At 39.3% G+C, this 16,948-nt stretch overlaps 1 protein-coding gene across 2 annotated transcripts in view; it reads right to left on the minus strand.

Moving 5' to 3' along the window:
- Fcho2 (FCH domain only 2) overlaps positions 1–16,948 on the minus strand; it is a 131,881-nt gene that overhangs the window by 87,717 nt on the left and 27,216 nt on the right. Inside the window, exons 6-8 of one of the 2 annotated variants that reach the window (XM_029566141.1) lie at positions 12,657–12,761; positions 8,475–8,573; positions 6,411–6,522 (exon numbers count right to left, since the gene is read on the minus strand). In XM_029566141.1, the coding sequence (XP_029422001.1) occupies positions 6,411–6,522; positions 8,475–8,573; positions 12,657–12,761 (316 nt within the window). The remainder of the gene's footprint in view (positions 1–6,410; positions 6,523–8,474; positions 8,574–12,656; positions 12,762–16,948) is intronic. The other variant, XM_008838469.1, reaches the window with a different exon arrangement.

Genomic DNA, 16,948 nt, shown 5'->3' on the forward strand with positions numbered 1-16,948 from the left:
CCTCATTTAATTTTATGTCTTATAGAGTTTATAATGAGTAAAAGACTGTACAAGCGTAATAATTCATCTAAACCTAAAAATATACAGCCAATTTTGAAAGAGATGTACCCTAGCTCAGAAAAATGTTATTGAATAGGTTAATGCTTTTGTAATGAAATGCTTCTTCTAATTAAAAAAAAAACCAACAAACCACCACCATTAATAACAGGAACAAAAATCTACCTCAAAAAAATTAAAAATAAAAAATAAAAAAAAAAAATGCCTCAAAAAAACTAAAATTAAAATTAAAAAGTTAATTTATGGAGCTGGAGAGATGGCTTAGTGGTTAAGAACACTGGCTGTTCTTGCAGAAGACCCAGGTTCAAATCCCAGCACCCACATGGCAACTAACAACTGTCCATAACTCCAGTTCCAGGGGATCCAACAGCCTCTTCTGTCCTCTGCAGGCACTCCATGACACAGGTGCACTTACCTACATGCAGGCAATATGCGTATACACATAAAAATAATAAAGTATTAAAAAGTTAATTTATAAAGAAACTCTATCTATTAGTACGTATTAATCAGGAATATTTATTTTTGAAAATAATATTAAATACTTAGTAGTGTTACATTATCATGTAAAACAACAATCCTAGGGAGTAGTTATCATATTTATATTATCTCTACAGATGAGGGCACTGAGACTTAAGGTCTCACTGCTTGTAAAGAGCCAGACCATAAACAACTCAACTACAACAGAGACAAGAAAACACACATGATCTACATGCCTAGGATTTGAAAGGAATCAGGCAGTGATTCAGAGGCAATTTTGAAGAAACAGCTATTTTAAATACCTAATTCATAGAAGGGAATTTATAAAGTTGTGGGATTTTTTGAATTTTTCATAGACTATATAAGTAGGCAGGCAGGTAGGACATTATGATGAATAAGGGCCCAGAAATCCCTGTATACTGGATATTAGCAAAATTTCTGAGAATTTTAATTAATCTGTACTTAAATAAAATGAGTTAATAAGTTCCAACATGTTTCTGTATGTTAAATGACTGGCTTTGGGGACTGGAGAGACAGTTCAGTGGTTAAGAGCACTGCCTGCTCTTGCAGAATACCCAGGTTCAGTTCCCATCACCACACGATGGCTAACAATCATTTGTAACTCCAGTTCCAGGGGATCTTAATGTCCTCTTCTGCCTCTGCTGGTACTGCATGCATGGGTGCACTTACATGCATGCAGGCAAAACATTCATACACATAAAAGTAAATAACTTTTTTTAATTTTTAAATAAGCCAGTTATAGTGGCACATGTCTTAATCCAAGCACTTGGGTGGCAGAGGCAGGTGGGTCTCTGTGAGATCAAAGGCAGCCTGGTCTACATAGTGAGTTCCAGGTCAGCTGGAGCTACAGGCAGACCCTGTCTCAAAAAAATCTGAAAATTAAATCTTAAAGATTTTTACAGCCTGGTGTGGTGGCACATGCCTTTAATCCCAGCACTCAGGAGGCAGGAGGATCTCTGTGAGTTTGAGTCCAGCCTGGTATACATAGCGAGTTCCAGGCCAACTGGAGATACAAGGAGCTACTGGAGCTCAAAAAAGGCCAAAAAAAAAGAAAAAGAAAAAGAAAAAAGATTTTTACTTGATAGTCTTCTCTTTTATGTACACACTGATTTTACAATGTAGACCTAAAAGAGACATGCCATAAAAGCAGCACCTTCACTAAAATTACCATGCTAACACTAGGAAAGAACAAGTTGGTTTTTTCCCACTTGGATTCTCAACTAACATGACACACACTTGGTGCTGTTGATGCCTTCCTTCACAGCGAAGAAGAAGGAGAAGAGAAGAGGAGGAAGAAAAGGAAGGGGAAAGGGAAGGAGAAGTAGTAGTAGAGGTGGTGACAGTACTACTAGGACTTCTACAAGTCCTGATGACATAAACCTGGTCCTTGAATTCATTCCTATCCTTCCAGGTTAAAAAAGCAAAGGCATGGAATTTTTTTTACTTAAGCTTGCTTTAAACTGGCTTGCCAATATCTGCAAACAAAGAGTCTCTGTTGAACTAAGTCAGAGATGACAGGTTTCAACATGAGTACTAACCCTCAATATTGGCAGCGATTGCCTGGAGCACTATGATGAGACAGATCCTGAAGTTTTCCCCGAAGGAAACTGTGAACCTAGTAACAGTATCTTCCATGAGTAAGGCTGCACATTGAACAGAGTCTTCAGAATGACACTGGCATACATACAAAGACTCAACAAAGAAGCCTAGGAAGCCAAAGTAGAGTGGAAAAAATTACATCAAGAGAAGGAATAAAATGCCACCAAATGCCAATTAAAGTTGGGAGTGGTACAGCAATCCAAATTAAAATTGGCTTAACATTTTTATGTTCTAATTACTCTCTGATTTGATATTTGAAGAACAGAGAGCTACTTCAAGTTGGTTCTCTGGATTTTTTTCTTTTTGCTTAAGTATACTCTGATCATCTGTGATTTAGAGGGGAAAAATATGGCTTATGAGTTTAGGTTTAAATTTCAGCTCAAGTTTCCTGGTTTCAATTCATTTCTCTGAATTTTTTAGACAGCTGTAGATATAGATTTATATCTGTATCTACAGATATATACATTTATACACACGAGAGAGAGAGAGAGAGAGAGAGAGAGAGAGAGAGAACTTGCCAATACATCTTTGCTTCATACAATAAACTTGTCTACTATCCTGTATAAAAATTCTGTTTTTGAGCTTCAGAGATCGCTCAGTGGGGAAAGGGCTCTGCAGAGCAAGTAGCAAGTAGGAAGACTGGAGTTTGGATCCCAACACCCACATAAATGCTGGGTGGGTGTGGCCACCTGCCTGTAATTCCAATGCTCAGAAGGTGGAGACAGGGCATCCCCGAAGTAAGCTGGCTAGCCAGACTTGCCTATCAGCGAACTCTGAGTTCAACTGAGAGACACTGCTTCAATGAATAAAGTGGATATTAGGAATACAGCCAATGTCTGCCTCAGGCCCACAGACACACACACAAACACACATCACACATGTACACACACTGCACACAGACACATACAAAAATATTGTATTTGCGGGCAGGGAGAAAGTCCCTTCAGTAAAGTGCTTTTGATACAAGCACATGAAGAAGCTGAGATGGATACCCACATAAAAAAAGCTTGTTTTGGCTGGGCGTGGCAGTGCACGCTTTTAATCCCAGCACTTGGGAGGCAGAGGCAGGTGGATCTCTGTGAGTTGAAGGCCAGCCTGGTCTACACAGTGAGTTCCATGGACAGCTGGGGTTACAGGGAGACCCTGTCTCAAAAAGACCAAAAAAAAAAGCTTGTTTTGGTGATGCACTAGGAAGGTAGAAACAGATCCCTGAGGCCCACTAGGAGCCAGTCTGGTATTGTTGACGAAGTCCCAGGTCCCAGTGAAAGACTTTCGCTCAAAAAACAAACATGAGGGGCTGGAGAGATGGCTCATCTTAAAGGCAGTGGATACTCTTACAGAGGGCCAGGGTTCCAATCCCAGCACCCATATAGCCACTAACAACTGTCCATAACTCTGGTTCCAGGGGACCCAATGCCCTCTTCTGTCCGCCACAGGCAGTGCCTGACACGGGTGCATTTAAATACATGTAGGCAATACACTCATGCACATAAAATAAAAATAATAAACAGAATAGATTTTTAAGTATTTTATTTATCATTTTAAAATATTTTATCATTTTAAAAATATTTTATTTATTATTTTTATTTTACATGTATGAGTGTACTGCCTGCATGTATGTGAGTGCACCCAAGTGGGGCAGTGCCCATGGAAGTCAAAAGAGGGCATTGGATCCCCTAGAACTGGAGTTACAGGCTGTTTTTAGCTGTCATGTTGGTGCTGGGAATAGAACCTGGCTCCTCTGCAAGAACAGCCAATGCTCTTAACCACTGAGTCATCTCTCCAGTCCCAAATAATTTAAAACAAAACAAAACAAAGGACAGCTCATGAGGAACACCACCAGAGGTTGAGTTCTGGACTCTAGACACACACACACACACACACACACACACACACACACACAGGTATATTCCCACATATGCAAACAGGAACACACACCACAAAATTCTATTTGTGCCCCAATTTTTGGTTTACCCCTTTGAATTGGCCTTTATTTATAATTTTTTCACAAGTAGTTTAAGTCTTCTGTACTTAAGTGTCTCACCAACCTCATTCTGTTTGTTCTGATTTTTTTATGATTGGCCTCCAAGACCTGGAATTGGAACCCAGTTTTGCCATATATTAGCTTAGGCATATCTTTAGCATCTCAGTATTTTCCTCAACTATAAAACTAGAATTACAGCACCTACTTCAAAAAGTTGCAAACCAAAGTGTGCCTACAAAGTGACTGAAACAGTATATGGTACAGAGTTTGGTGCTCACTAAACATTAACCATAATTATTTAGTGTTCACATAATACAGACTTTTCTAAAAGTAAATTCACCTACTCCAATCTCCTTAACCTTCTAATCTTACTGTTCTATGTTCGTCCTTGCATCATTCAACAAAATCACACTATAGGGGGCTGGAGAGATGGCTCAGCGGTTAAGAGCACTGACTATTCTTGCAGAAGACCTGGGTTCAAATCCCAGCACCCACATGGCTAACAACTGTCCATACTTCCAGTTCCAGAGGATCCAAGGTCCTTTTATGTCTCCATGGGCATTGCACGACACAGGTGCACTTGTATACATGAACACAATACACACATACATATAAAATAAAGCAAAAAATTTTAAATTAAAAATACACTGTAAGTAGGGGAATAAAAACAGATGAATATGAAACATTTTTCACAAGTGCACACACAAAATAAGGAAGACAAACTTTGGGATCCTTTGGTAAAAGAAGTAATATATAACCTGGCTCTTTAGGAGGATGCTTATTATTCACATAAATTGAAAGATTTAATTGGGCATGGTGGTGCATGCCTTTAATCCCAGCACTTGGGAGGCAGAAGTAGGCAGATCTCTGTAAGTATGAGGCCAGCTCAGTTGACATAGCGAGTTCCAGGCCAGCTGGGGCTACAGGGAGAACCTGTCTCAAAAAAGACCAATAAATAAATAAATAGACAGACAGACAAATGGATTGATTTAAGGTAGGAAAGATGTGGAATATACCATTCTCAGAGTAAAGGCAAAGACAACTAAGATAACAAGGAACATCAGGCATGTATAAGAAACAGCAAGTAGCTCAAGCAGACCACAGTGAAGGTACCAGAATAGGAAGGAAGAAAGGAAAGAAGGAAAGAAGGGAAGGAGGGAAAACATGAGGGAGGGTGGGAGGAAAAGGAAAAGACAAGTCACCTCCAAAATCTCTAAAGGCTTTGAATCCAAGTACAATGTCTAACTTGTCTGTAATAAAAATTCAAAGATTTATTGGGCTGGAGAGGTGGCTTGGTGGTTAAGAGCACTGGCTGCTCTTGCAGAGGACCTGGGTTTGGTTCTCAGCACCCACGTGGTGGCTAACAATGGTTTGTAATTCCAATTCCAGGGGATCAGCCGCCCTCTTCTGGCCTCCACAGGTAGAACATACATGAGTGCACATATATACATGCAGGCAAAACACACTCAAACTTATAAATTTTTAAAATTCAAAGATCTATGTAGAGTACAATTATAAGTTCATAACTGTATAGTCAAAGATGAATGTCTATAACATTTTTAAAGATATTTTTATTTATTATTTTTATTTCATGTGTATGAGTGTATTGCCTACATGTATGTGAGTGCACCTGTATTGTGCAATGCCTCAGAGGTCAGAAGAGGGCTTCAGATTCCCCTGGAACTGGAGTTAAGGACGGTTCATACCCACCATGTGGTGCTGGGATTTGAACCCAGTCCTCTACAAGAGCAGTCAGTGCTCTTAACCGCTGAGCCATCTCTCCAGCCCCAAATGTGCTATAACATTTTAAAGGGACTAGAGAAGAAATCTCTCCTGTGCCAGTATGAGAAACCTGCAAGTTAATCAGAAACATAGAAAAAACAGAAAGGTCTGAGGGAGAAATACCAACACAATTCAATCATAGTATGATGGCCTGGCCTACTGGCATACCTTTAAGCCCAGCACTTAGGAGGCAGAGGCAGGCAGATCATTATGAGATGGAGACCAGCCTGGGATGTCTATACAGCAAGTTCCAGGCCAGCTGGGGGCTGCACAGTGAAACCTTGTCTCAAAACAAAACAAAACAAAACAAAAATCCAGAAATATTTAGATAGTGCCAAGAAACTGAAGCCAGGAAATCATGGGTTCAATGCCTGGGATACATACTGACACAGGAAGGAAAGGAGGGAGGGATGGAGAGAAGGAGGGAGGACGGAGGGAAAGGGATGGAGGGAGGGAATTTGTTAAAAGAAATTTGAAAATGTTTCATTACTTTTTATCATCTTACCAGGCCGTTCCTTCCCAGTGCCTTTTGACTCTGCAAATTTTTGTATCAAACTTTCAATTGTGGTGTTAGCCATATTATTTATAAATTCTTCATGAACCTATTAGAACAAAATAGATTTTTTTTTCCTTTAACATTCTTACTTTAATTTAGATAAAACTACTACAAAGCATTTTTTTAAAATATCCCAATTTTTCTGATCCAAAGAACTTTCATTTATCACACTAACAGTGCTAGACCTCACTAACAGTGCTAGACCTCACTAACAGTGCTAGACCTCACTAACAGTGCTCTAGACCTCACTAATAGTGCTCTAGACCTCACTAATAGTGCTCTAGACCTCACTAACAGTGCTGACCTCACTAACAGTGCTAGACCTCACTAACAGTGCTGACCTCACTAACAGTGCTAGACCTCACTAACAGTGCTGACCTCACTAACAGTGCTAGACCTCACTAACAGTGCTGACCTCACTAACAGTGCTAGACCTCACTAACAGTGCTGACCTCACTAACAGTGCTAGACCTCACTAACAGTGCTGACCTCACTAACAGTGCTAGACCTCACTAACAGTGCTGACCTCACTAACAGTGCTAGACCTCACTAACAGTGCTGACCTCACTAACAGTGCTAGACCTCACTAACAGTGCTCTAGACCTCACTAACAGTGCTGACCTAACAGAGCTAGACCTCACTAACAGTGCTGATCTCACTAACAGTGCTGACCTCACTAACAGTGCTAGACCTCACTAACAGTGCTGACCTCACTAACAGTGCTAGACCTCACTAACAGTGCTGACCTCACTAACAGTGCTAGACCTCACTAACAGTGCTGACCTCACTAACAGTGCTAGACCTCACTAACAGTGCTGACCTCACTAACAGTGCTAGACCTCACTAACAGTGCTGACCTCACTAACAGTGCTAGACCTCACTAACAGTGCTGACCTCACTAACAGTGCTAGACCTCACTAACAGTGCTGACCTCAAGCTGGACCTCACTAACAGAGTTGGACCTCACTAACAGTGCTAGACCTCACTAACAGTGCTCTAGACCTCACTAACAGTGCTCTAGACCTCACTAACAGTGCTGACCTCACTAACAGTGTTCTAGACCTCACTAACAGTGTTCTAGACCTCACTAACAGAGCTAGATCTCACAGAGTTAGCAGATCTGTAGGGATCAATGGCTGCTTACCTTCCCCACTACCCTTTTTTTTTAATTTACCCCACTACTCTTTTTTTTTTAATTTAAAGATAGAATTCTTAGGATAAATAAAACTTATAATGACAATGCTTACAGTTTTGCATTTTTAATATTAAAGAAAATATTTTATCTTTATCTACTGTATTTTAATACAGCCCAAATTATCATTAAACACAAGTTTCAAATGCTTTCAGGTTTAAGTCCCCTAATGTACTGAAGTTGCTGCTCTAACTTTAAAATAATAAAACTTGAAAAAATATTCAGAAGTTGGCAACTTCCAAATTTCAATACTGCATAGTTAATTTTTAGAAAATTAGACAGTTATGGGGCTGGCAAGATGACTCAGCCATTAACAGCACTGGTTGCTCTTGCAGAGGACCCAGGTTCGGTTCCCAAAACGTACATGGCAGCTCACAACCATCAGTAACACCAGTTACAGGGGATCCATCGCCCTCTTCTGTCCCCTATGGGCATTGAACACACAGGGTGCATTTACATACATGCATGTATAACACTCATACACATAAAAAAGAAAATTAATAAAAAGAAAATAACAGATTTTAAAAATAACTAGCTATTTTAGCATATATTAACTATACAGTTATAGAGTAATGCTAATAAGTATAGTTATATTGTAAATATGTAATCATAGTATTTAGTTACTTAAAAACAATGTAAATTATCATGATTGATGACTAATAATAAAAAATACATGTAAACACATATTCTTCATCTGAAATAATTCAGTATCATACCTACAATTTCCAGATGTAATGAAAGACTTGTAAGCCATAAATGAACACAAAAATTTCATCAACTAGTATAATATAAACAAAAGAATTTACCTGGCCTATTTGCAAATGAATTTCCTTTATAGCATTTGACAAGGATTCTATAATTTCCTTTATGTGAATAAGATGAGTTTCTTCAATATCTTGAAATTTCTGAGTATCAAATATAAAAATTGATAAATACAAATATATATAGATACATATAAACACATACTCTGGAATCAAGAGAGATTTTAGAAATTATCTCAATATAGATAATCAAATTGAAGAAGTTAACAAATAATGTTTAAAAATGCCTCTGGACAAATAAATGTGTCTAATAGAGACATTTATGGCATTTAAGATGTTTTGTGCAAGGTGAAAGATAAGGATCTAGTTTCATTCTTCTACCGGTAGAGATCCAGTTTTACCAGCATCATCTCTTGTTGAAGATGCTGTCTTTCCTCTACTGTGTGCTCTTGGCACCTTTATGTGTCATTGTCTTAGCCACAATTTTCAATCCCCAACATTCTGGAAACCAAAAGTAGTTTTATCTGTTTTTATAACTCATTTGACCACTAAATTTGATATGGGAAATGCAATTAAAACCACCTTAAGATTTCATCTTATTCCAGTTAGATTGGCTAAGATCAAGGGAACAAGTGACACCAAATGCTAGTGAGGATGTGAAGAAAGGGGAACACTCATTCACTGCTGGTGGGATTGCAAACTCATGCAACCCCTATAGAAAACAATGTGAACTCTTAAAAAACTAAAACTGAACCTACCATATGACCCAGTTATAGGACTCCTTGGCATACACCCAAAGGACTCATGCTATTTTATTGCAATGATACTTGTACAACCATGGTTGTTGCTGTGCTTTTCACAATAGCTAAGAGATGGAAGCAACCTAAGTGCCCCTCAACTGACATGTGATTAATGAAAATGTGGTACATTTACACAATGGAGCTCTACTCAGCAGTAAACAAGGATGAAATAATAAATTTGCAGGTAAATGGATGGATCTAGAAACTGTTATACTGTGAAGTAACAGACTCAGAAAAACAAAAGACATATGTTCTCCCTCACATGTGAATCCTAGCACCAAATCCTTTTAAGTGAGCACATATCCTAATGTAACTGTAGGAATCAGGAAAATGGAAGGAACCAGGGAGATAAAGGGAAAGAAGGAACCTGACGGAGAAGAATAGCAGGAGACAGGCATTACTAAGGGAGAAATGTGTAAAAAGGGGGTAGTTAAAGGGGAGGGGGAGAAGAAGGGCTGTATAAAGAACTATGGGAATAAAGGGGGTGGGACCAGAGCATACAGAAATTATCAAGGGAGAAATGGGGAAAAATGGGGACACTTTAAATGGAAAGAGCAGGGAGGGAAGATAAGACACAGAGGAAAAGAGGAGACATAAATAGTGCCTAGCTAGTATAAAAAAAACCTGAAGGAATCATATTAGTCCAAAAACCTACTGAAAAATTACACATACAATTCCCCTACATGAGTCTATATGTATAGCTGAAGACTACATGACAAGAAACAGTGCCACACAGGAGAAACCTTCCTTTGAGTTGTTGGCCAGGGTCATCCAAAAGACTCCCAAAATTACACATGCTATTACCACAGTCCTTTATTGCATCCCAGAACTTGATGGTAAGACCCTATTGCTGAAAACGGGACATACTTGAAGCACAGGATTTGGAGCAATGGAGCTGGAACTGACCTGGAAGCCACTTCCCCTGAAGGCTAGATCTCACAGCTTTGTAGAGCACTACACAAGCAGGTAAGGGAGAACATCAATCAGTGGTCCAACCCTAGCTTCAAGACCTAAAAACCCATCAATGACCAGCACAGCAAACAACATTAGTGCAGCAGTGGTACTTTCAGCTTTGGGGGTAAGCAACAGGTATCTAAAGACTTAAAGTCCACTCTTTAGGAGGAAACACATGTTCTGGAACTGTAAACCTAGCCAAATACACATAGCTTGAAAGGTCAGAGATTTTAGAAAAAAAAAAAAAAACCAAGGCTCTCATATCCCTAGACTAATGTAATTTCTTACTATGTGCAAAATATGGATCCTTAAATTTGCAGACAAGTATCCCAGTCACCACCCATCAAAGTAGCTTCTTTTTTAACAGATTATTACAGACTTACACCACTGGTCACACACACAGAGAATCTCTGTGAATTGCCCAAGCCTAAGTGGCACACCTAGGATGCAACCTCTACACCTAAGACTCACACAACACAGAACAAGGGATGAAGAGAACATGAATGCATCTTTCAATTTCATCAATAAAGCTCCCTCATGCAAAAGAGGGCCAGGAACACAAAAGAACACAAATGGCCAAAAACTCCTGACCACTAGCCTTAGTACCAGAGCTGCAGCCCACTGAGAAGAACATAGGTCATGATAAAGAACATTTGAGCCATTGAGATATGTGGGTCCTCTGCCATCTAACAGGTAAAATGAAATTCCTGATGTCTCAAGAGTTAATTGGTGCTAAGGAAGAAAACAAAACAAGAGGACAAAAGGGGAGAAGTAGAGATGCTATTAAGAAGGATTCATAAAATGCACCTACCTTATAATAGACCTTTAACTAGAGCTCTAAGAACACCAAATTAGAAATAATTTATCCCAGGTCTGGAGAGATGGCCCAGCAGTTAAGAGCACTGACTGCTCTTGCAGAGGACCCGGGTTCCATTCCCAGCACACACATGGTGGCTACAAACTGTCCTTAATTCCAGTTCCAGGGGAATCCGAAGCCCTCTTCTGACCTCCACAGCACTGCATGACACGGGTGCACTCACATACATGCAGGCAACGCACTCATACACATAAAATCAAAATAATAAAAATTTTTTTAAAAATAACAATTTATCCCAAGTTTATAAAAAATGACAGTTTTCACTATTTTCCTCCACTAAAACTGAACAATGAGAACAAGGATTTTTCACTGTTCTGTTTACTGTTGTATCTTCATCAATACTAAGTCTCTTCCAGTTTTCTTCTAATGCAGAAGTAAATATTGAAATCCAGACTCAAAGTTAGACAGCACTGGCTGCTTTTCCAGAAGACCTAGGTTAGGTTCCTCACAAGGCAGCTAACACAACCAAAGTTCCAAGAGATCCGACACCCTCTTCTGACTTCTGTGGGCACCAGCAATGCATGTGGTGCACTTACACATATACGGGCAAAACACTCAAGACATATCATATATATATTTAGGGGGTGGTCTTTTTGAGACAGGGTCTCCCTGTAGTCCCAGCAGGCCTGAACTCACTATGTAGACCAGGCTGGCCTTGAAATCAGAGATCTGCTGGCCTCTGCCTCCTGAGTGCTGGGATTAAAGGTGTGTGCCACCACGCCTGGAGACATAAGAATAAATTTTAAAATGCCAAACTCAAGCCTGACAATCAGCATTATCTTCATTATCTACCAATGCCCCAATTTCCCCTAGTTGTCTTTAAACAGTTTCTTCTTATTTATTCGGATAAATCTTTATGACATACTCTGTATGTGAAATATCCCTCACAGGTTCATGTGTTTGAATACTTGGTCCCCAGCTGGTAGAATTATTCTGGGAAACTGGAATCCTTTGGGCATACAGCATAGCTGGCAGATATAGGATTGGACTTGAAGATTCTAGGTTGGCTCCACTTCAATCTCAAGCTCTCTGCATACTCCCCACCATCTGGATAGGAGATGGTCTTGATGCCTGTCATTCCCATGATGGACTATATTCCCTGAACAATGAGCTGGAGGAAATCCATCCTTCTTCCCTTAAGTTGTTTCTGTCAAGTATTTGTCACAGTAATAAGAAAAGTAACTAGCACAGACATTAGCTTTTTGCATGCTGGTCCTCAATCTCCCAAACAAAATGCCAACTTGAGTTATTAGAACACTAAAATGATGCATTAAAAAATTCTAATGTTGAGCTGAAGAGATGGCTCAGTGGTTAAAAGCAGTGGCTGCTGTTGCAGAGGATCCAGGTTTGAGTCCCAGCACCCACTTGGAGGCTTACAACTGTCCGTAACTCCAATTCCGACACCCTCTTCTGACCTCCGAGGGCACTGCATGACACAGGTACACTTATACACAAGCAGGCAATATACTCATACACATAAAATAAAAAATAAAGTATTTTTTAATTCTAATGTTAAAAAATTAAGTAACAGACACATTCTTAATCAATATAAACAAATGTATCCTGTTTTCAACTTAAAGCTTTAAAAATACCAACCTGAGCTGTTTCTGTCATTTTCTGTTCAAAATCAGCTTTTGCTAATGCATACTTTTCCACATAGTGTTTGTAAGTATCTGTGGCTTTCTTAGATTTAACAGCTGCCTGTAACAAAACAAAAGCATTTTAAACTACAAATTAGCTTTTATTTCTTTCCTAACATAACAAATTAAAATACATCTTAAGAATTCAATATGATGTGTAACAAACTTTAATACTTCAATGCCTGCATTAGCCATTTACTTTTTGTGATAGGTGGACAATAACTCAGGAATTAAACATGGACTCTTCTTTCTAATGACATGTAGTTTGAAAAACTTAAAACAAGCTTACTTTATAACCCAGAGCAAGATTTTATAATCATGAGTAATAGTTGTAAGAAACTTCCTAACAAGGTACAAAACTGTACCAATACCACCAGAAGGCCCATGGTATTATTCTCAACAATGGTGAGTGTTCCTCTTCCAACAGCATATTCATAATCCGTTTAATGAATGATTAAAGCATATAAACCAAACTCAAAAGTTGAAATGATTGTTTTCCATGATAACTCTGTTTCCATTATGTTCCAGTAAACCAATCAATTTGGTTTTAATTTTTATCTATTTTTCAAGATTTCTCTTTTTTAGAACTCTACTATTGCAATAGTGTAGTTTTAATTTTATCAATTATTATTAAAAAACATTTTGTTTGTTTTGGTTTTTTTGAGACAAGAGTCTCACAATGTAGTCCTACCTGGCCTGGAACTCCCTATGTAGACCAGGCTGGTCTTTAACTCAGAAAGATCTGCCTGCCTCTGCCTCTGCCTCCTGAGTGCTGAGATTAAAGGCCTGCCCCACCACACCCAACAAAAATACTAAGTATTGGGGGCTGGAGAGATGGATCAGTGGTTAAGAACACTGGCTGTTCTTGCAAAGGACTCAGGTTCAAATGCCAGCACCTACATGGCAGCTAACAACCATCCATAACTCCAGTTCCAGGGACTCTGATGCCCTCTTCTAACCTCTTCAGGCACTGCATTACATGGGTACACTTACATGCAGCCAATACACTCATACACATAAAATAAATTTTTTTAAACTAAGTATTAAGAACATAAGGTAAGTTATATAAGACATCTTTTCCACAAGGACTTCAAAATATAATCTACACATGAATAGAAATTAGGAAGTAATGATGCCACAATAATCAAGATAAATCTTAGGGAAGACACATTTAGGAGGCAACAATATTGTGAGTATCTTGTATACTAGGACAGATACGTAGCTATCCAGGCTCTGCTGCTGGGCACAATGGTTTGTCTGTAATACCAGCACTCAGTTGAAGCAGGAGGATTCCCAGTAGCAGGCCAGCTGGGGCTACACACCCACCCTGTGAGGGAGGGAGAGAAAAAAATAATAAAGATCCCTATTCTCAAAGGAGTGATCAATTTGACATAGAAAGATGAGGGTATACAACAGGTAATAAGACTAAATGATAAAGAGTATTGCTGGAGTTGGTCAAAGTATTGCTAAAGGCCAAGAAAAGCTATAAGCAAGGACATTTGTGTAGTGCCAATCTAGACCAGTACATAATTAGCTTTAGCTGTGATCAGGAGTCAAAGAACAAGAACTAGAATCAGAAAAGTGACTTTACCATGAGTTCTAAAATTAGCAAGAGATGTTTATGGACCTACTCCCTTTTAGATAATACTGTATTCTCTAAAATATAATAAAAATTATAGGATGTACATGTTATATGCTTTCCTATCCTTTTTTAAAAGGATTTTTAAAATTTATTTTTATCTTACATGTATGGATGTTTTGTCTGCATATATGTAAGTGCACCACATGCATGCAGTACCCACAGAGTCCAGAAGAGGGCGTCAGATTCTCTGGAATTGGAGTTATAACTGGTTGTGAGCAGACATATGAATGCTGAGAACCAAACCCTGGTCATCTGCAAGAGCAGCAAGTGCTCTTAATTACTGAACCATTTTTCCAATCACTTTCTTCCCCCCTTTTTTTTTTTTTTAAATTTTTGAGACAGGCCCTCCCTGTAGCCCCAGCTAGCCTGGAACTCACTATGTAAACCAAGCTGGTCTCAAACTCATAGAGATCCACCTGCCTCTGCCTCCTGAGTGCTGGGATGAAAGGCATGCGTCACCACACCTGGCTTTCTTGCCTTCTTAAATAAAGAATATAGGGTGCCACTTTAATTTGTGCTATAAATAAAACTGTTTTGGAGCCAGATGAAAAGGGATTCAAGTTCTGGACCAACCATTTACTGCCTGTTCTGCCTTGTCTTTGAGTTTCACATTGTTCCCAAACTCCTAAAACAGGACCACCATCAGATATTTTTAAAGCTGCAGCAGGGACAAAATATAATCTGATAAAGTACTTAGGAGCAGGCAAGATGGCTCAGTGGGTAAAGGTGCTTGCTATCAAGCTTGACAACTCTGGAACCCACGTGATGGAAGGAGAGAACTGACTCCTACAAAGTGCCCTCTGTCACAGGTGTGCATGCATACACACACACACACACAAATAAATAAATAAATAAATAGTTAAAAAATGTTTTGCTGGGGCTGGAGAGATGGCTCACTGGTTAAGAACACTGGTTGTTCTTGCAGAAGACCCAGGTTCAAATCCCAGAACCCAAATGGCAGTTAACAACTGTCCATAACTCCAGTCCCAGGGGATCCAACAGCCTCTTCTGACCTCCAAGGGCATTGTACGACATGGGTGCACTTACCTACATGCAGGCAACACGTGCATACACATAAAATAAAAATAAAATTTTTAAAAAATGTTTTGCTTAGGATAGGGTCTGGCATACATGTAAATTTACAATATAAATCTTAACAGCTGTTTTTATGGTCTCTAACAAGGAATATCATCAAGAATATATTATCATTCAGTTTTGCTGTTATGCAAAGATACCTCTACATCACTGACTTGCACTGAGTTGCCCATCCCTAGAGAACACAACTAAAACCTTTACCAGTTATACTTTGTTCCTATAGTTTTTTAAAAACTTTTCCCCACAGTCTAGCCATCTGATATTATTTCTTTTAACATTCTTGCCATATTTAAATACAACAATTAGATAAATGGCTATGTAGAGTTTACAAAGGAAACCATATAATCATGTTTGGCAGAATTTATTTTAGAAAAAAATTCTAGTGGCTTAGTAATCTGAGTTTCCTTTGGATTTTCTTCTATGGGATCCCCTAGAATTAGAGTTACAAGGGTGCTGGGAACCAAACCCAAGTTCTTCTGCACGACCATCCAGTGTTCTTAACTGATGAGTCATCTCTCCAACCCCACCTCCATTAATTTTTAATCTTATATAATGCAATTTATGTTCACTTATCTTCTTTGCACAAGCTGACAGTCAAAAATTTTGTTCATGCTTTATAAATTTAAATTGTCTGATGAGAATTTTTTTTAATTTTTATGTGTATGAGGTTTTTTTTGTTGTTGTTGTTTTCTGACTTTTTTAGACAAGGTCTCCCTGTAGCCCCAGCTGGCCTGGAACTCACCATGTAGACCAGGCTGGCCTTGAACTCACAGAGATCTACTTGGCCCTGCCTCCCCAGTGCTGGGGTTAAAGGCGTGTGCCACCACTCTGGCCAGCATATGTGTGTTTTGCCTGCAGGCTAAGTGCATGTCTCATGCAATACCCTTGGAAGCCAGAAGAGGGTGTCGGGAGCCCTGGAACTGGAGTTACAGAAGGTTGCTGGCCACCATGTAGGTGCTGGGAACTGAACCCAGGTCCTCTGCAAAAGCAGTCAGTGCTTTTAACGGCTGAGCCATCTCTCCAAACCCCTTGATGTGAATTCATTTTTTGGACTTTTTGAGACCTCCCTGTAGCCCCAGCTGACCTGGATTCACTATGGAGACCAGGCTGGCCTCGAACTCACAGAGATCTATCTGCCTGTCTTTGCGTCTTCGAGTGCTAGAATCAAAGGCATGCCACCATGACGCCCGGCTGTGATGTAAATTCTTATTCCAACTGCCAAATATATTAGTTGTCTGTCTCTATTAAATTTCTTAAATGTGTTCTAGAGTTTTAGTTGTTTGCTCATTCCAAATGGGAGGTTTTAGGTTTTGCCTTCTCTCTCTCTCGGCATGAGAACTGAAGTGCTACACAAAATAAAAGTAAACAGGACATTCCCAAATGGGGTTTATTCTTTATCCTTTATGCTTACCCATCCCATCCAGTTTTTAGGTTTACTACCAGCTCTCCAAGAGCCAACTGAGTATCTTTTATAACTAGTTTAAAGCCAGGCATGGTGGCACACACCTTTA

Source organism: Nannospalax galili, unplaced genomic scaffold (assembly GCF_000622305.1).
Source record: "Nannospalax galili isolate Female #2095 unplaced genomic scaffold, S.galili_v1.0 scaffold898, whole genome shotgun sequence".
NCBI classification, from domain to species: domain Eukaryota; kingdom Metazoa; phylum Chordata; class Mammalia; order Rodentia; family Spalacidae; genus Nannospalax; species Nannospalax galili.